At 27.6% G+C, this 21,638-nt stretch overlaps 1 protein-coding gene across 1 annotated transcript in view; it reads right to left on the bottom strand.

The window, feature by feature from the left end:
* LOC101895209 (metabotropic glutamate receptor 2) overlaps positions 1-13,077 on the bottom strand; it is a 96,036-nt gene extending 82,959 nt beyond the window's left edge. The window contains exon 1 of the mRNA XM_020037518.2: positions 10,967-13,077. Within this exon, the coding sequence (XP_019893077.2) occupies positions 10,967-12,575 (1,609 nt within the window). The 5' untranslated portion in view covers positions 12,576-13,077. The remainder of the gene's footprint in view (positions 1-10,966) is intronic.
* Positions 13,078-21,638: the final 8,561 nt, after the last annotated feature.

The raw sequence follows: 21,638 nt of genomic DNA on the forward strand, positions 1-21,638 counted from the left end.
GAAATAAATATTCATCCACGGACATTTCGTCTTTTATAAAATATTCTTTAAAATATCCTGGGATTTTTTGTCCTTGGAAAAAAATTTTCCTGAAAATATCCACACCTCAGAGGTCGTAGAAATAAATATTCATCCACGAACTTTTCGCCTTTGAAAAAATATTCCTTGAAAAATCCATGGATTTTTCTTCCTTGGAAAAAAAATCTTTAAAAATCCACACCTCTTTTGGTCCTTGGAAAAAAATCCACGCCTGTTTTGGAAAAAATATATTTTAAAGAATCTACGCCTGTTTTGTTATATTTTTGGTCATTGGAAAACATTTATTTTAAAAAATCCACGCCTGTTTCGGCTCTTGAAAAAATATATCTTCAAAATTCCCACTTTTGGTAGTCCTTGAAAACATATTTTTTAAAAAATCACGCTTATGGTAATCCTTGATATTTTTTTAAATCCACACCTTTTGTAGTTTTTGAAAAAATATTTTTTGGAAAAATCTTCGCCCTTGGTAGTCCTAAAAAAATACAATTTAAAAAATCAACGCGTTTGGTAATCCTTGAAAAAATATTTTTTAAAAACTGTGGTGACTTTGGAAAAATATTTTTAAAAACTACACGCTTTTGGTGGTCTTTGAAAAAATGTTTTTAATATATCAACGCTATTGGTTATCCCTGAAAAAATCTTAAAAAGAATCCACGTCGCTGTTTGTCCTTGAAAAAACATTTTTCAAAAAACACGCCCTTAATGGTCCTTGAAAAAATATCGTTTTAAAAATCCACTTCTTTTGTGGGCCAAAAAAAAATAGTCTTTGAAATATCCACGCCTTTGGTTGTCTTTGAAATAAAATCTTTATAAAATTCTGGTGGTTGTTGAAAAAATATTTTTTATGAACATCCAAGCCTCTGGTGGTTGTTGAAAATATATATTTTAAAAATCCAGGCTTGTGGTGGCCCTTCAGAAGATATTTAAAAAACAATGTTTTTGGTAGTTTCTGAAAGAAATATAGAAAAAATTCACGCTTTTGATGGTTTTTGGAAAGAAAATAATTTGTAAAAAAAATCACGCCCTTTGGTGGTGTTTAAAAAAATATTTTTTTATAAATTCCACGACGTCTCTGTTAGTCATTGAAAAAATATTCTTTTAAAAATCTTATTTTGGTCCTTTAAAACAATATTCCTTAAAAAATGCATGCCTCTGTATGTCGTTGAAAACATATTTTTAAAAAGTCCTATTCTGAGTAGTTTCATAAAAAATATTCTACAAAATCCACGCTTCTGAAGGTTTTTTTTAAATGTATGCCTTCGCAAAAATATTTAAAAAAAAAATGCATGCCTTTGGTAGTCCTGGGAAAAATATTCTTTAAAAAATCCACCCCCTTGTTTGTCCTTTAAAAATATTATTTTATTCTTTTAATAATTTACCAATTGTCAAATACCCAAATTTTCAAAGTGAAACTAAATTTCATAACAATTTTTATTTCACGCCATAACTTCGGCTATTTTTGTGCGTTAACAAATCCTCTTTGCGTTAATTACTTGTTGTAATTGTTGTTATTTAGCAAAGTGTTAAATTAACATTTTTATGTAATTTTAACTAATTACTGGCATTCGTGCTTTTTGTTCTTGTAATTCGTTTTTTTCTATTTTTTGTTATTTTATTCGCAATTATTTAGCAATTAAAATTGTTCACATTTTCGGAATCTCGGCATTAGTGGCGGTTTTTAATATTAATTAGTCTATAAATTGTTGTCGATGTTTATGCTAATTAGTTACATAAATAATTCATGGCGAGGATATTGTGTTTGGTTAGTTTTGTAACAAATAGGGGGAGAATGAAAGAGAGAGAGAGAGAAAGAGAGGAGAAAAAAAAACGCTTTAGAAGTGAAATATTAACCCGTGAAATGCTGGGGGAAAATAAAAATCAAAGGAATCAATTTTTTTAAAAGTTCAAGTACTTTTGTCCTAAAAATTAAAATCAACAACTATTATTTTCTAAGTTCCCCTAAAAATAAATAAATAAAAATATTTTTTTTAATACGAACCCTCCTTGTTTTGAAGGGTTAACAAAGTATTCCATTTAATTTATGCAAGCTTGCATTTATTTTTTTATTTTCAACATCACAAAAATGCCTCGTAATGCGCTTATTATGATTGCCCTAATAATTGTTTTTCCCTGCTAAGGCATTCAATTGGAAAATTCTAAATTAAATTTTTTTTTGTGCTGCACTTGGCACTAGTCAAAATAAACACAATAATTTACTGCTCAAGTTAATGGAATAGTTTATTGCATGAAATTGCCTAAAAATAGGCAACACATTTTATTTTAAAGCAAATTATTTCAATCAAAGGGTAAAGTAATGAAGGAGAGAATTCAATATTGAATGAATTAAATTAACAACACAAGGATAAAGAAAAATATTATTATTATAATTATAATTATTATTATTATTATTATTATTATTATTATTATTATTATTATTATTATTATTATTATTATTATTATTATTATTATTATTATTATTATTATTATTATCATTATTATTACGTTTTTTAATAAGTTTTTTTATAATACTTATAAATGTATATTAAAAAATACCCCTAAATAGTCCTTAGCCATTGGCAAAAATATATTTTTTTAAAAATCCACGGAAATCCATTGGAAAAAAATGACCCCAGCATGTCATTGGAAAAAAATACATTTTTTTAAAAATCCACGGAAATCCATTGGAAAAAAATGACCTCAGCAGGTCATTGGAAAAAAATATAATTTTAAATATCCACGCCTCAGCACGTCATTGGAAAAAATATATTTTTAAAAAATTCACGCCTCAGCAGGTCATAGGAAAAATATATATTTGTTTAAAAATCCACGCATCAGCAAGACTTTGGAAAAAATATGTTTTTTTTTTAAATCAACGCATTCTTTGAAAAAATCCACGTGGTCCTGGAAGAAAATTCTTTAAAAAAATTCAAAACCTGTTTTGGTCCTTGAAAAAAAAAATCTTTAAAAAACCAATGCCTGTTTTGGTCCTTGAAAAAAATTCTTTAACAAAATTCCATGCCTGTTTTGGTCTTTGAAAAAAATTCTTTAAAAAAAATCCATGCCTGTTTTGGTCCTTGAAAAAAATTCTCTAAAAAAAATCCAAGTGGTCCTTGAAAAAAATTTTTTAAAAAAAATCCACGTGGTCCTTGAAAAAAATTATTTAAAAAAATCAACGTGGTCCTTGAAAAAAATTCTTAAAACAAATCCACGTGGTCCTTGAAAAAATTCTTTAAAAATATCCATGCCTTTTTTTGATCCTTGAAAGAAATTCTTTAAAAAAATCCACGTGGTCCTTGAAAAAATTCTTTAAAAAATCCATGCCTTTTTTGATCCTTGAAAAAAATTCTTTAAAAAATCCATGCCTTTTCCTGATCCTTGAAAAAAATTCTTTAAAAAATCCATGCCTTTTTTGATCCTTGAAAGAAATTCTTTAAAAAAAATCCACGTGGTCCTTGAAAGAAATTCTTTAAAAAAATCCACGTGGTCTTTGAAAGAAATTCTTAAAAAAAAAATCCACGTGGTCCTTGAAAGAAATTCTTTAAAAAAATCCACGTGGTCTTTGAAAGAAATTCTTAAAAAAAATCCACGTGGTCCTTGAAAGAAATTCTTTAAAAAAAATCCACGCCTGTTTTAGTCCTAGGAAAAATATATTTTAAAAATCCACACCTGTTGCAAAAATATATTTTAAAAATCCATGCCTGTTTTAGTCCTTGAAAAAATATATTTTAAAAATCCATGCCTGTTTTAGTCCTTGAAAAAATATATTTTAAAAATCCACGCCTGTTTTAGTCCTTGAAAAAATATATTTTAAAAATCCACGCCTGTTTTGGTCTTTCAAAAAATATATTTTAAACATCCACGCCTGTTTTGATCCTTGAAAAATATATTTTAAACATCCACGCCTGTTTTAGTCCTTAAAAATGTATTTTAAAAATCCACGCCTATTTTTGTCCTTAAAAAAATATATTTTAAAAATCCACGCCTGTTTTGGTCCTTGAAAAAATATTTTTTAAAAATCCACGCCTGTTTTGGTCCTTGAAAAAATATATTTTAAAAATCCACGCCTGTTTTGGTCCTTAAAAAAATATTCTTTAAAAAATCCACGGTTGTTTTGATCGTTAAAAAAATATATTTTAAAAAATACTCGTCTGTTTTGGTCCTTGAGAAAATATATTTTTAAAATCCACGCTTGTTTTGGTTCTTCAAGAAATATATTTTTAGAAAATCCACGTCTATTTTGGTTCTTCAAAAAATATATTTTAAAAATCCATGCCTGTTTTAGTCCTAGAAAAAATATATTTTAAAAATCCACGCCTGTTTTGATCCTAGGAAAAATATATTTTAAAACTCCGCGCCTGTTTTGGTCCTTGAAAAAATATATTTTAAAAATCCACGCCTGTTTTGGTCCTTAAAAAAATATTCTTTAAAAATCCACGCCTGTTTTGATCCTTGAAAAAATATATTTTAAAAATCCACGCCTGTTTTGATCCTTAAAAACTATTCTATAAAAAATCCTTGAAAAAATATTCTTTTTAAAATCCTTGTCTGACATTTCTTATTTTTTTATAATCCACGTTCTAAAAATATTTTCTCTTCATTATTTTAAATAATCCTTTTTCGTTCGAAAATTTCAAAATTTATAATAAAATATATTTTATATTTAATTATAAGCCAATTTAATACAAATTTACCAAAGACAGAGAAAAAGAGTGCGTCTGGAGTGTCGATGAACATTACACAGAACAAACTTAATCCACTTCATTTAATTTTAGCCTCAATCCTGTGAGAAGTGCTAAACGGATAAAAGTCCTTTGCCGCACATGAGAAACTCTTGCAGCTGGCTCAGAGCCACTCTCAGCTCAGCTCTTCGCATCTCATCTAACACATCTTCCTAAATTACGTGGTACTTATTCCCAAAGCAATCATAAACTTATTATCTGGCACAGAACTCGTTCAGGCTGCAGTCACTGGAGCGAAGCAATGGCAAGAGAGGGAGAGAGGGAGAGAGAGGGGAAATAGTAGGAGAAGTAGGAAGTTGATGATATAGACAAAGGCCAACAAAGCAACGTTTAAAATTGGCAAAATAGAAAAATAAATTGAACTGGGTCTGTAACTGAGGCGTTGATGATGAGATGAGAGAAAAATGGCACACTCTCTCACACACACACACACTCACGCACACCCACCAGCACACGTATGGCCATTACAATGTCGTCTATTGCCTGAGCGCTGTTAGGAGCATATGGCGCCCAGAGATTGTGCATGGAATCGAAACAATTTGCCATATAATTTAATAAATTCTTTTTCAATGGAACGAACATCTATCGGCGGGTCTCAGGCACAAGCTGTGTTCACAGATTGTGGATTGAGAATGAGCTGCGGGAACAGCAAAAAAATATGGGAAATGGAAAACTGTATTTTATAAATGGGAAAAAAAATATATATATCTATGTATTATTTAAGTAAAACACTTGATTTGAGGGGCAGGGGAGATTTGCTGGCATCTGCTGGCATTTAAATAAATTTTTAATATTTTATTTTTTTTTTTTTTGCCTTGCCTCGCCATTTGTCAGGGGACCTGACCGAATGAACGAATGCCTGAATTATCTGCCCGAGTGAAGGCAATTAAAAAGCCCCCGCTAATGATGATGACGAAGATGATGGTGGTAGGCGGCCGTGGTTAATATTCCGCTTGATGTGTGTCATTGATTTATGCTAAAGCTTTTAAACAAAACCATATGCTCTAGCCGCAACACTCTGGGGAGCGACAGTCATTTGCTAGGCAAACTAAGTGACACTTTGACTGTAAGTCAAATTGTGCATTTAATTTGACTAATGTTATTGGCTGGCTGGGGAGGGGCATTAATATGATAGGCATAATTTATTTCAGAGACTTGGTATTAATTTATTACAAAAAATGAAATTTTTATTTTTAAATAACCACCAGAGACATTGGAAGAATATTTTTCCAAAGACATCCAACCCACAAAAATAGACGTTGAGTTTTTTAAGAATATTTTTTCCATGGACCACCAGAGGCGTGGATTTTTTAAAGAATATTTTTTTCATGGACCAACAGAGGCGTGGATTTTTTAAAGAATATTTTTTCCATGGACCAACAGAGGCGTGGATTTTTTAAAGAATATTTTTTTCCATGGACCAACAGAGGCGTGGATTTTTTAAAGAATATTTTTTCCGTGGACCAACAGAGGCGTGGATTTTTTAAAGAATATTTTTTTCATGGACCAACAGAGGCGTGGATTTTTTAAAGAATATTTTTTTCATGGACCAACAGAGGTGTGGATTTTTTAAAGAATATTTTTTCCATGGACCAACAGAGGCGTGGATTTTTTAAAGAATATTTTTTCCATGGACCAACAGAGGCGTGGATTTTTTAAAGAATATTTTTTCCATGGACCAACAGAGGTGTGGATTTTTTAAAGAATATTTTTTCCATGGACCAACAGAGGCGTGGATTTTTTAAAGAATATTTTTTCCATGGACCAACAGAGGCGTGGATTTTTTAAAGAATATTTTTTCCATGGACCAACAGAGGCGTGGATTTTTTAAAGAATATTTTTTCCATGGACTAACAGAGGCGTGGATTTTTTAAAGAATATTTTTTCCATGGACCAACAGAGGCGTGGATTTTTTAAAGAATATTTTTTCCATGGACCAACAGAGGCGTGGATTTTTTAAAGAATATTTTTTCCATGGACCAACAGAGGCGTGGATTTTTTAAAGAATATTTTTTCCATGGACCAACAGAGGCGTGGATTTTTTAAAGAATATTTTTTCCATGGACCAACAGAGGCGTGGATTTTTTAAAGAATATTTTTTCCATGGACCAACAGAGGCGTGGATTTTTTAAAGAATATTTTTTCCATGGACCAACAGAGGCGTGGATTTTTTAAAGAATATTTTTTCCATGGACCAACAGAGGCGTGGATTTTTTAAAGAATATTTTTTCCATGGACCAACAGAGGCGTGGATTTTTTAAAGAATATTTTTTCCATGGACCAACAGAGGCGTGGATTTTTTAAAGAATATTTTTTCCATGGACCAACAGAGGCGTGGATTTTTTAAAGAATATTTTTTCCATGGACCAACAGAGGCGTGGATTTTTTAAAGAATATTTTTTCCATGGACCAACAGAGGCGTGGATTTTTTAAAGAATATTTTTTCCATGGACCAACAGAGGCGTGGATTTTTTAAAGAATATTTTTTCCATGGACCAACAGAGGCGTGGATTTTTTAAAGAATATTTTTTCCATGGACCAACAGAGGCGTGGATTTTTTAAAGAATATTTTTTCCATGGACCAACAGAGGCGTGGATTTTTTAAAGAATATTTTTTCCATGGACCAACAGAGGCGTGGATTTTTTAAAGAATATTTTTTCCATGGACCAACAGAGGCGTGGATTTTTTAAAGAATATTTTTTCCATGGACCAACAGAGGCGTGGATTTTTTAAAGAATATTTTTTCCATGGACCAACAGAGGCGTGGATTTTTTAAAGAATATTTTTTCCATGGACCAACAGAGGCGTGGATTTTTTAAAGAATATTTTTTCCATGGACCAACAGAGGCGTGGATTTTTTAAAGAATATTTTTTCCATGGACCAACAGAGGCGTGGATTTTTTAAAGAATATTTTTTCCATGGACCAACAGAGGCGTGGATTTTTTAAAGAATATTTTTTCCATGGACCAACAGAGGCGTGGATTTTTTAAAGAATATTTTTTCCATGGACCAACAGAGGCGTGGATTTTTTAAAGAATATTTTTTCCATGGACCAACAGAGGCGTGGATTTTTTAAAGAATATTTTTTCCATGGACCAACAGAGGCGTGGATTTTTTAAAGAATATTTTTTCCATGGACCAACAGAGGCGTGGATTTTTTAAAGAATATTTTTTCCATGGACCAACAGAGGCGTGGATTTTTTAAAGAATATTTTTTCCATGGACCAACAGAGGCGTGGATTTTTTAAAGAATATTTTTTCCATGGACCAACAGAGGCGTGGATTTTTTAAAGAATATTTTTTCCATGGACCAACAGAGGCGTGGATTTTTTAAAGAATATTTTTTCCATGGACCAACAGAGGCGTGGATTTTTTAAAGAATATTTTTTCCATGGACCAACAGAGGCGTGGATTTTTTAAAGAATATTTTTTCCATGGACCAACAGAGGCGTGGATTTTTTAAAGAATATTTTTTCCATGGACCAACAGAGGCGTGGATTTTTTAAAGAATATTTTTTCCATGGACCAACAGAGGCGTGGATTTTTTAAAGAATATTTTTTCCATGGACCAACAGAGGCGTGGATTTTTTAAAGAATATTTTTTCCATGGACCAACAGAGGCGTGGATTTTTTAAAGAATATTTTTTCCATGGACCAACAGAGGCGTGGATTTTTTAAAGAATATTTTTTCCATGGACCAACAGAGGCGTGGATTTTTTAAAGAATATTTTTTCCATGGACCAAAACAGGCGTGGATTTTTTAAAATATATTTTTTCAAGGACCAAAACAGGCGTGGATTTTTTAAAATATATTTTTTCAAGGACCAAAACAGGCGTGGATTTTTTAAAATATATTTTTTCAAGGACCAAAACAGGCGTGGATTTTTTAAAATATATTTTTTCAAGGACCAAAACAGGCGTGGATTTTTTAAAATATATTTTTTCAAGGACCAAAACAGGCGTGGATTTTTTAAAATATATTTTTTCAAGGACCAAAACAGGCGTGGATTTTTTAAAATATATTTTTTCAAGGACCAAAACAGGCGTGGATTTTTTAAATATATTTTTTCAAGGACCAAAACAGGCGTGGATTTTTTAAAATATATTTTTTCAAGGACCAAAACAGGCGTGGATTTTTTAAAATATATTTTTTCAAGGACCAAAACAGGCGTGGATTTTTTAAAATATATTTTTTCAAGGACCAAAACAGGCGTGGATTTTTTAAAATATATTTTTTCAAGGACCATAACTGGCGTGGATTTTTTAAAAAATATTTTTCAAGGACCTAAACAGGCGTTGATTTTTAAAAAAATATTTATTCAAGGACCAAAACAGGCAGAGATTTTTAAAAATATATATATTCTAGGAACTAAACAGGCGTTGATTTTTAAAAAAATATTTATTCAAGGACCAAAACAGGCAGAGATTTTTAAAAATATATATATTCTAGGAACTAAACAGGCGTGGATTTTTAAAAAATTTATATTTTCTAGGGCCTAACCAGGCGTGGATTTAAAAAAAAAATATTTATTCAAGGACCACAACAGGCAAAGATTTTTAAAAAAATATATTTTAATGACTAAAACAGACGTGGATTTTTAAAAATATAGTTTTTAAGGGACTGGTACACACGTGGTTTGTTAAAAGATATTTTTTTCATGGACCAAAACAGGCGTATATTTTTTAAAAAATATTTTTTTCATGGACCAAAACAGGCGTATATTTTTTAAAAAATATTTTTTTCATGGACCAAAACAGGCGTATATTTTTTAAAAAATATTTTTTTCATGACCATCATAGGCGTGGATTTTTTTAAATATATTTTTTCAAGGACCAAAACAGGTGGGGATTTTTTAAAATATATTTTTTTTCAATGACCAAAACGGGTGTGGATTTTTTTAAATATATTTTTTCAAGGACCAAACAGGCGTGGATTTTTTAAAAAATAATTGTCGAGGACCTAAACAGGCGTGGATTTTTTAAAAAAAATATATTCAAAGACCACAACAGGCGTGGATTTTTTAAAAAATATATATTCAAAGACCAAAATAGGCGTGGATTTTTTAAAAATATTTTTTCAAGGACCAAAATAGGCGTGGATTTTTTTAAATTTTTTTTTTCAAGGACCAAAGTAGGCGTGGATTTTTTAACTTTTTTTTCAAGGACCTAAGCAGGCGTGGGTTTTTAAAAAAATATTTTTTCAAGGACTGACACATATGTGGGTTTTTAAAAAAATATTTTTTCAAGGACTGACACATACGTGGATTTTTAACGACGTGAATTTTTTAAAAATATTTTTTCAAGGACTGACACATACGTGGATTTTTAACGACGTGAATTTTTTAAAAATATTTTTTCAAGGACTGTAACAGAGGAAAATTAAAAAAAACATTAAGAACTGAAACAGAGGTAGATTTTGAAAAAAAAAATATTTTTTCAATAACTGAAACAGATGAGGATTTTTAAAAAATATTTTTCCAAGGACTGAAACGGACGAGGATTTTTAAAAAAATATTTTTTTCAAGTACTGAAACAAACGAGGATTTTTAAAAAAATATTTTTTCAAGGACTGAAACAGACGTGGATTTTTAAAAATAATATTTTTTCAAGGACTGAAACAGACGTGGATTTTTTAAAGAATTTTTTCTGAAAAACCAACAAAGGCGTGGATTAAAAAAAAAATATTTTTCTGAAGATTTTAATAAGAATTTAAAAAAAAAAATATTTCTGAAGAACCAACAAAGGCGTGGATTTAAAAAAAATATTTCTTTAAGAACTGAAATAGACATGGATTTTTTAAAGAATATTTTTCTGAAGAACCACTAAAGGCGTGGATTTAAAAAAATATTTTTTAAGAACTGAGGTAAACGTGGATTTAAAAAAAATATTTCTTAACGACTAAAACAGACGTGGATTTGTAAATTAATATTTTTTAAGAACTGAAACAGACGTTAATTTTTAAAAAATATTTTTTTAGGAAATTAACATTTATTTAAAACAATGTGCTAATTTTAATTATTATTTTTTTTTAATTTATGGATTTTACACGATTTTTTTTTTTGAAAAAATGAAATATTTTATTTTTTTTTAATTTTAAAATTAATTTATATTTTTCATTAATTTTTTTACTTCTCCCATTATTGCATTCCCCCCTTCCTTGTTTCCCTTCAAATTCCCCCTACTTACCCTTTATAAAATCCACAGCCATTTCCAGGCCATACGAATCCTTGTCACAATCATCCAAAATGTGGGCACCCAAAGTAATGTTCGGCAACAGGCCCCGCTCATTGATGCGATCGATGGTGTAGAGCATTGCCTCCAGTGCCTGAATGCCACCCTGTGGCATTATGGGACCACACATGAGATTATCCTCACGCGAGTGGACCATCATCAGGCCACCAAGAATGACATCACCCTCCACGATGGCCTCACGTTTTATGGGCCAATGGGGATGGGCCAACATCATGCCCGTGCCATAGCCTGGCATTTGGAAGTCCTCTTCGGTTTCCGGTAGGGAACGGAATTTTTTACTACTTCCCGCCAAGGGGATGGAGGAAGAAAAGTGATTCGTAGGATAGCTGTGATGGGTATGGTGGGCATGGTGATGATGATTTTGCCGGCCCCGATGCCTACCCGAACGTGGTGAGGCCGCAAAATAATCTTGAGGCTGTTGATTGCTGGGATGTGGAAAAATACTCTCGCCATTGTCGAAAAAGAAATCTTCGGGCAGAGGAGAGGAGATATCCATTATGTAGGGATATATTGTGCTAAGGGGTAGGGGGGTAAAGGAATCTTCAAGATTCGATTCGCCATTGTTCCACTTTGCCATGAAACTTTCATCATCGTTTTGATAATTAAAATCCTCGAAGTCATTGAACAGCTCCAAGTCTCCTTGAGTTTTCTTTGTTGTGCTTTGTGATTGTTTCTGCTGTTTTTGTTGTTGCTCAGAATTGGTTATTGAATTTTTTAATTTTCGGTTTTTGCCTTTCATCGCCGATTTCTCATTAGACGTCTTTTGTCTGTGGCTTTTTGGCCCCCTACCACTACCCCGGCTCCGATGCCGCCAATGCTGTTTGTGACGTTCTAAAGTATCCAAATCTGTTTGAGGTGAGCGTTGAAAGTCTTCTTTGTGTTGGCGCCTAAAAGTATGCACCGTATGTTGTGGGTGAGGGTGTCGATAATGATGGGGTGTTTGTTGGTGTTGGTGCCGATGCTGCTGATGATGATGTTGTTGACACTTTTGTTCTTTGTGTTGGTAATGATGTTGGTAATAATGTCTCCCATCGTTGTTGTTGTTGTACACCTTGTCATTGTTGTTGTTAACAAATTGTAGTAAATGTTTGCCTTCGTCTTCGTTGTTGTTGTTATATCTGGCAGCCTCAGGTGTTGGAAAGGAAGCCTCATCATCTCCGTCATCCCCCTCATAGTCAGCTAGAGTTTCTCTTTCTAGAATTTTGTCCTGAACATTCTTCGCCTCTGGCAGCTGCTGCTGTCTTCCCTGCTCATGGTTGTTGTTGTTTTTGTTGCCTTGAGCATTGCCATCAAATTCCATATCCATATTTTGTGCTTCCTTAAAGACATTGGAATTGTCTTCCACAAATTTGTTGGCCTCGTCAATGTCACCCACCACCTCCAGCAGCAAGCCCTCACCACCCATGGCTGTAATGCTGCCATTCACTGAACCAGCTTCCTCCAGTGTTGCCACATCTTTGCCATGGCTTCTCCGTGCAAATATTATTATGGCCAATAAAATAGTTAACATTTTCATATCCATGCTCGTGTAAAAATGTAACATTTTTCCCAAGGCAGAGGAGAGAGAAAGAGAGAGGGTGGGAGAAATTGGTGGGTGGCAGGGAAATCAAAATGCAAAAATGGTTGGTATACTTTTTCCCATGGATTTTTGTTGTGTTTTTTCTTCCTCAAATTTATTCTCAATTCTGGGGTGCCTTGGGACCAGATTTTTTTTTTTGTGGGAATTGGCTACGTGAATGAGTCTTATTTTTGATTTCGGTTATTGTTTTCCGCAAATTGTGGTTGTTTGGTATTTTTTTTATTTTTTGTTATTTTTTTCCTTTGGATGGGTTGGGGAAAACTATGAATGCCGCCTTAGAGGATATGTTTTCGGTGCGTAATCAAGTTGTACATTTGTTGATTTGATATTTTTTGTTGTTGTTTTGGTTATTATTTTGTTATTTCATTTCATTTCAGAATTCGAAATCCAATATTTATATATTTTTCGTATTTTTTTGATTTTTATTTTCTCATTTAATTTTGGTTATGATTTTTGTCTTTGGTTGAATTTTCTCAAAACCACTCATTTTACGGTTTTCTTTTTCTTGGTCATGCTGATGATTTTGTTATTTACTGCCTTAATTGGTGATTAAATAATTTTGGGAAAATTAATTTTTAAAGAAATTTAATAATTTTCCGTTTCAGTTCAAAAAAATTATTTTTATTTTTTTTTTCTTTTTTTTATTTTGTAATTATTTATATATTTTTTTATTTTTTAAGTAACAATTTATTTTTCAATTTATGATTCAGATATTATACGATTAATTATATTATTTAATATTGCCTTAATTATCAATTAAAAATATTAATTTAATTAATTTTAGTTTAATTTTTTTATTTTTTTTTTAATTTTTTTAATTATTTTTATGTTATTTATTTTTTAAGTGACAACTTTTTTTTCAATTTATGGCTCAGATATTATATTTTATATATTTAAAATTGCCTTATTATCAATTAAAAATATTAAATTAATTAATTTTAGTTTATTTTTTTTTTATTATTTTTATGTTATTTATTTTTCAATTTATAGCTCAGATATTATACGATTTTTATTTAATATTGCCATAATTATCAATTAAAAATATTAATTTAATTAATAATAGTTTAATTTTTTTTTTTTAATTTTTGTAATTATTTATATATTTTTTTATTTTTTATGTCACAACTTATTTTTTCAATTTATGGGTCAGAAATTATACGATATTTGTTTAATATTGCCTTAATTTTCATTTAAAAATATTAATTTTTCAAAGACAATTTTATAATTTTTTGCCACTTCCCTTCATATTTTTTTATTATTTATATATTTTTTTTTTAATTTTTTACGGTTTATTTTTTTATTTTTTAATTTTAGTTATTTCCTTCGTTTATTGTGTATTAGTGTAGTGAAAAAAATATTTTTTTAATTTTTTTTATAATTTATAAATTTTTTATTTTTTAAGTAACAATTATTTTTTAATTTATGATTCAGATATTATACGATATTTATTTAATATTGCCTTAATTATGAATAAAAATAATTAATTTTTCAAAGAAAATTTTATAATTTTTTGCCACTCCCTTTCATATTTTTTTATTATTTATATTTAATTTTTAAATTTTTTGGAAGAAATAACTATAAAATCGAAAGTAAAAAAAAAATAAACTCTAAAAAAATTAAAAAAATAATATAAATAATAAAAAAATATGAAAGAAAGTGGCAAAAAGTATATATATATATATATATATATATATATATATATATATATATTATATATATATATATATATATATATATATATATATATATATATATATATATAATATATATATATATATATATATATATATATATATATATATATATATATTCTTTTTGCCACTTTCCTTCATATTTTTTATTATTTATTAATTTTTAATTAATTTTTAATTTTAATTTTATTTTTTAATTTTTTTACAGTTTATTTTTTTTTAAATTTCGATTTTATAGTTATTTCTTCCTTTTTATTTTTAATAAATATTTTTTTGTAAATATAATATTTTGTTGTTGCAAAATCGTCAGGCAAAATCCCATTATTGTTGTTTTTATAAAAACAACGTTTGTTTATGAGTGGAGAACGATGGTAATGTTTACCAGGGGGTAAGGCAGGGAATACCTAGGTTTCGGAAAGAGCCACCAATCCTCATCAGTTCCCTTGTTTCTTGTCTGGGATATTCTCCCCAGAAGTTATTTAAAAAATAACTTCTATGACAAAAAAACATTTTTTTACCCAAGTGACGAGATCGTAAGCTCAATAGAAGAGGAACAAAAGAATTACATAAAACTAAAATTATTTTGGAAAATCTTCTACATCTTACAACCGCACTTATAAACATTTACATCTTTCTCCACTTGTTATGCTTTCGTTCAACCTGAACGAAGTAACATAACCATGTAAGTTTGTTTTGTCTGTTACAACAAAAACCCCTTCGTCGACCGTGCCTGTGTCTATTAATAGAACAGTGTTTGGCTTGCTTGTTATACTATTTATATTGAATTTTTAATTTTTTAGAGTTTATTTTTTTAATTTCGATTTTATAGTTATTTCTTCCTTTTTATTTTTTATAAATATGTTTTTTTATAAATATAAAATATATATTTTTTAATAATTTTTTCTATTATTTTTCGCCACTTCCTTTCATATTTTTTATTATTTATATTTCATTTTTTACATTTTTTTAAGTTTTTTTTTTTCAATTTTGATTAATTATGACTAAAAATTAATTTTATTAATTTTTCAAAGAATATTTAATAATTTTTGGCCACTCCCTTTCAATTTTTTTATTATTTATTTTTAATTTTTAAATTTTTTTTAAGAGTTTATTTTTTTTTAATTTCGATTTTATAGTTATTTCTTCATTTTCGTTTTTAAAAAATATTTTTTTAATTATTTTTTGCCATTTCCTTTCATAATTTTTTTATTATTTATATTTTATTGTTTACATTTTTTGTCAATTTCGTTTTTATATTTTTATTTTAATAAATATTTTTTTATTATAATTATATATAATATTTATATTTTGTAATAAATATTTTTTTAGTACTTATATTTTACTTTTTACATTTTTTTATTTTTTTCAATTTCGATTTTATAGTTATTTTTTCATTTTTATTTTTTATAAATATTTTTAATAAAATTTTAATAAATTTAATATAAATGTATTTTGTTATAAATATTTTTTTATTATTTTTTGCCACTTCCTTTCATATTTTTTTTTTTATTTATATTTAATTTTTAATTTTTTTAGAGTTTATTTTTTTTTAATTTCGCTTTTATAGTTATTTTTTCCTTTTTATTTTTTATAAATATTTTTTTATAAATATAATATATATTTTGTTATAAATATTTTTTTAGTATTTATATTTTATTTTTTACATTTTTTACATTTTTTTCAATTTCGATTTTATAGTTATTTCTTCATTTTTATTTTTTATAAATATTTTTTTTTTATAAATATAATATTTATATTTTGTTATAAATATTTTTTTATTATTTTTTGCCACTTCCTTTTATATTTTTTTATTATTTATATTTAATTTTTATTTTTTTTTAGAGTTTATTTTTTTAATTTCGATTTTATAGTTATTTTATAGTTATATTTTTATTTTTTTTATAAATATAATAAATATATTTTCATTAATATTTTTTATTATTTTTTGCCACTTCCTTTCATATTTTTTTTTTATTATTTATGTTTTATTTTTTATATTTTTTTATTTTTTTTTCAATTTCGATTTTATAGTTATTTCTTCATTTTTATTTTTTATAAATATTTTGTTATAAATATTTTTTTATTATTTTTTGCCACTTCTTTTCATATTTTTTTTATTATTTATATTTTATTTTTTACATTTTTTTTATTTTTTATAAATGTTTTTTTTTTATAAATATAACATGTTATATTTTGCTATAAATATTTTTTTTTTATTATTTTTTGCCACTTCCTTTCATAGTTTTTTTTTTTTTATTATTTACATTTTATTTTTTATATATTTTTTTATTTTTTTTTTTTACTTTCGATTTTATAGTTATGTCTTCCTTTTTATTTTTTATAAATATTTTTTTATAAATATAATATATATACTTTTTTTAAATTTTAATTATTTTAATCAAAATAGCGTTAAATAACCACTCCATTATTTGTCGGCTGGGAAACGGACAATTCAGCTTTCGGCAAAATGCCGTTTATCGTAGAAGCCAAATAATTCTCATTTACTTGACCATGTCAGTCATTTGGGGTTACAATGAGAAAGTCATGCTTAGGACTTGACAAAGGATAGGGAGTTAATTCCAAAATCCTTTTCTGTCCTCCGACTAACAGAATCCTTTAGCTGAGAACCATTTGAACTGGCTCTCATTAAGTTGAGTGTCAAGTAATTATTATATAAAGGGGCTTCGGCTCATTGTTCCGCAGGAGCTTTGAAACGTTGTCCCGGAGAAAACTTCGGCTTGTTGTACCGTATCATAGCTCAAACATTGGTCCTCTACCGTCAAATATCTGGCGGATATTTGGCTCTAGAGGACCACGTTTCCGTACAGACCCACATAACTCCATACCAGATAGTAGGAATTTTTACCTGGCAAGTCGCAATATTTACATCATATTTATTTAGGTCCGACACGAAATGGCCAATATTGGCTCATACCTTCGAAACCTACTCCATAAAGGGTCAACAATTTGAATAATCATCATAAAAGTCAAAATATATTTAAATAAACGAACATTGACTGAGGGTATACCGAGACCGACAGATACCTTTTAACTGTTATTGAATTATATTATTTGCTTGTTAATTCACGTATTTATTATTTTAATTGTATTTATTTTTATTATTTATTTTTATTTATTTATTCATTAATTCATTCGTTAGTTCAATCGCCAAATCCTTCATTCATTTATTTATTTATTTTTGTTTGATTCGTTATTTACATATTCGTCTCACATTTTTTATTTAATTAAATTAAATATTTGTGAATTATTTTATTTTTATCCATTATTAGTTCTCCACACACACATTTATTGAAAAAATATTTTTTTTGTATTGTTTTTTTTTTTGTATATTTAATTAAAATATTTTTTTTTTTTTTGAATATACCTATATTGTTTTAAATTTCAATTGAAAGACAATTATTTTCTCCTAAAAGTATGCTCTTCAAATTGCCAAGAAATCTGTTCAATGGTGCTTTAATTGTTTTTATTTTGTTATTAAATTCAAATTTGTATTTATTTATTTTTTTTTTCGTTTTTTTTTTTTTTTTTTTTGTAGATGATAAACTACGCACACAGAAACATTTTTGTTTTATAAATATTAAATGTCTTATATTATTATGTTGAGTTTTTGTTCCTAATTTAAATGTAGCATTTGTACTAGCCTAAAAGTATGCTTCTTTTCGGAGCAAAGGATAACTGAAAATATTTTTTTGTTTTTATAAATTTAATTATATTGTGTGATTAAATGTTTCACAATATAATTAAATTTTTAAAAAATAAAAATATTTTGGTCTTAAAATCTTGCTGCTAATATTTATTTAAAATTAAGAAATACTATTTTTATCCCTAGCATCTGGCTTCTCATACTTCAAAATATTGCCAAAATTATTATTATTTTCAATTTTCTGGGAAAAATATTGCCCCCTCAAATTTTCAGCTCGCACATATCAGGCATTAGAATTTCATAAGGCTTTTGATTATTTAATTGAAACGATATTATAGAAATGTTGCATTAAAGTTTTCATTTGCCTAAAAGTATGCTTAGTGTAGTTTTAACTAATTGTTTTAAAAAGAACCAATTATAGCTACTACGGCATGTTTTGTTATATTTTGAAAGTAATTGTTGCCAAACTTGTTATATTTATTTTTTTTTATTTTTCTTTTGTATAAAACTAGAATCAAGCTCTAGTTACAATAGTTTTTTTTTTTTTTTCAATTAAGAAAATATTAAAAATATCAATATTTAATTTAAATTTGAATATTAAAATTATACCCAAAAGTATGCTATATTTTTTGGTGTTAAAATAATACGATGCTTTTCAATTATTTAGCAAAAATATTAAAAAAAATAAATTTTCCAAGGGCCACAATTTTAATAATCGTGGATATTCAAAGGACTTTTTTGGGATTATTTTTTAGGATATTTTTAGACGACTCTATGTGTAATAATTGTGAATTTTTTGAAGGATATTTTTCTGGTTGGCATTTGGTCAATTATAGTGCATTTTTAAAGGATAATTTTTCGAGATATTTTGAGAGGACAATCAATTAACTAATTTTTAATTGTAAAAGCATATTTTTTAAGAATCCCTTGGTCAAATAACGTAAATTTTAAAGGGATAATATTTCAAGGATTATTTTTTTAGGATATTTTGAAAGGTAAATAATTTTGAATTCTTCAAGGAAATTTTTTCAAGGACTCCAAGGCCTGTTACCGTGAATTTTGAAATGATATTTTTACTAGGATCACCAGGTCTATAGTCTTTAATTTTTAGGTTTTTTTTTAAGAAATCCCAAACACTAAAATTATAAATTTTTTAAAATATATTTTTCAAGGATATTAAGATTAATTATCGTGGATTTTAAAAGGATATTATTTAAAGAATTATTGTTAGGATATTCGGAAAAGACTTACTAGGAACTAATTGTAATTTTTTAAAGCGTATTTGTTTGAATAACCACTAGGTCAAATACGGCGAATTTTAAGAGGATATTATTTCAAAAAAAAATTAGGACATTTTTAAAGGACCTCCAGGGAAATAATTGTGAATTCTTCAATGGTATTTTTTCAAGGACCGCAAAGCCTGTTACCGTGAATTTTAAAATGATATTTTTACTAGGATTACCAGGTTTTTAGTCTTAAATGTTGATGTAATTTTTTTAAAGAAATCCCAAACAAAGAAAAATTATAAATTTTTAAAGGATATTTTTCAAGGATCATGAGATTAATTATTGTGGGTTTTAAAAGGATATTATTTAAAGAATTATTTTTAGGATATTCGGAGAAGACCTCCAATGAACTAATTGTATTTTTTTAAAGCGTATTTGTTTGAAGAACCACTAGGTCAATCATCGTGAATTTTTGAAGGATATTATTTCAAGGATTATTTTCTTAGGATATTTTTAAAGGACCTCCAAGGAAATTATTTTGAATTCTTCATGGATATTTTTTACTAAGATCACCAGGTCTGTAGTCTAAAATTTTTACGCAATTTTTTCCTCAAAGAAATCCCAAACACTAAAATTGTAAATTTTGTAAAGGATATTTTTCAAGGGTCTTAAGATTAATTATCGTGGATTTTAAAAGGATATTATTTAAAGAATTATTTTTTGGATATTTTGAGAGGACCTCCAAGGAACTAATTGCAAATTTTTAAATAATATTTTTCAAAGAACCACTTGGTCAGTTATCGTAAATTTTAAAGGGATATTATTTTTAAGGATTATTTTCCTAGGATATTTTTAAGGGGCCTTTAGGGATTAATTGTGAATTCATAAAGGATATTTTATAAAGGACCCCAAAGCCTGTTACCGTGAATTTTGAAATGATATTTTTACTAGGATCACCAGATTTTTAGTCTTAAATTTTGACGGATTTTTTTTTAAAAAATCCCAAATAAAGAAAAAATATAAATTTTTAAAGGATATTTTTCAAAAATCATGAGATTAATTATTCTGGATTTTAAAAACATATTATTTAAAGAATTATTTTTAGGATATTCGGAATAGACTTCCTAGGAACTAATTGTAATTTTTTAAAGCATATTTGTTTGAAGAACCACTAGGTCAATTATTGTGAATTTTTGAAGGATATTATTTCAAGGATTATTTTCTTAGGATATTTTTAAAGGACCTGCAAAGAAATTATTTTGAATTCTTCATGGATATTTTTTACTAGGATCACCAGGTCTGTAGTCTAAAATTTTTACGCAATTTTTTTTTTTCAAAGAAATCCCTAAGGAAAAAATTGAGCATTTTTTAAAGGATATTTTTCAAGGATTAGACTTATAATTATCATGGGTTTTGAAAAGGATATTATTTGAGGAAATATTTTAAGGGTATTTTGAGAGGAACTAATTGCAAATGTTTAAAGTATATTTTTTCCAAGAACAACTTGGTCAGTTATCGTAAATTTTAAAAGGATATTATTTTAAAGGATAATTTTCATAGGATATTTTTATGGGACCTTCAGGGGATTAATTGTGAATTGGTCAAGGGTATTTTATGAAGGACCACGAAGCTGTTACCGTGAGTTTGGCAATTATATTTTTGTTAGGATCACCAGGCTTCATTTTTTAAAGAAATCCCAAACAAAAAATTTTTGAATTTCTTAAAGGATATTTTTCAAGGATCTTAAGATTAATTATTGTGCATTTTAAAAGGATATTATTTAAAGAATTATTTTTTTGGATATTTTGAGACGAATTCTAAGGAAATAATTTTAAAATTTTTAAAGAATATTTTCCGAAGAACCACTTTCTTCAAGGGTGTTTTTTCAAGGACCACATGGCCTTTTACAGTGAATTTTGAAATCAGCAGGTCTATAATTTCAAATGCTAATGTGATTTATTGAAAGAAATCCAAAGAAAAAAATTTTCTTAAATTTCTTAGAGGATATTATTCAAGGATCATAAGATCAATTAACGTGGGTTTTAAAAGGATATTATTTTAAGAATTATTTTTAGGATATTTTGAGAGGACCTCCAAGGAAATAATTGTGGGTTTTAAGGACCACACTTATTGTGAATTTTAAAAGGATATTATTTTAAGAACGTTTTTTTGCCATATTTTCCAAGGACCAGGAAATAATTGTGATTTTTTAAAGGATATTTTTCGAAAATCCCGCTCTTTATTATTGTGAATTTTAAAAAGGATATTATTTGAATTAATGTGGGGCTTAAAGGGATATTATTTTAAGAATTATTTTTAGGATATTTTGAGAGGACCTCCAAGGAAATAATTGTGATTAATTTTAAGAACCACAGTTGTTGCGAATTTTGAAAGGATATTATGTTAAGAACTTTTTTTGCCATATTTTCCAAGAACCAGGAAATAG

This window comes from Musca domestica, unplaced genomic scaffold (assembly GCF_030504385.1).
Source record: "Musca domestica strain aabys unplaced genomic scaffold, Musca_domestica.polishedcontigs.V.1.1 25, whole genome shotgun sequence".
In the NCBI taxonomy this organism is placed as follows: Eukaryota; Metazoa; Arthropoda; class Insecta; order Diptera; family Muscidae; genus Musca; species Musca domestica.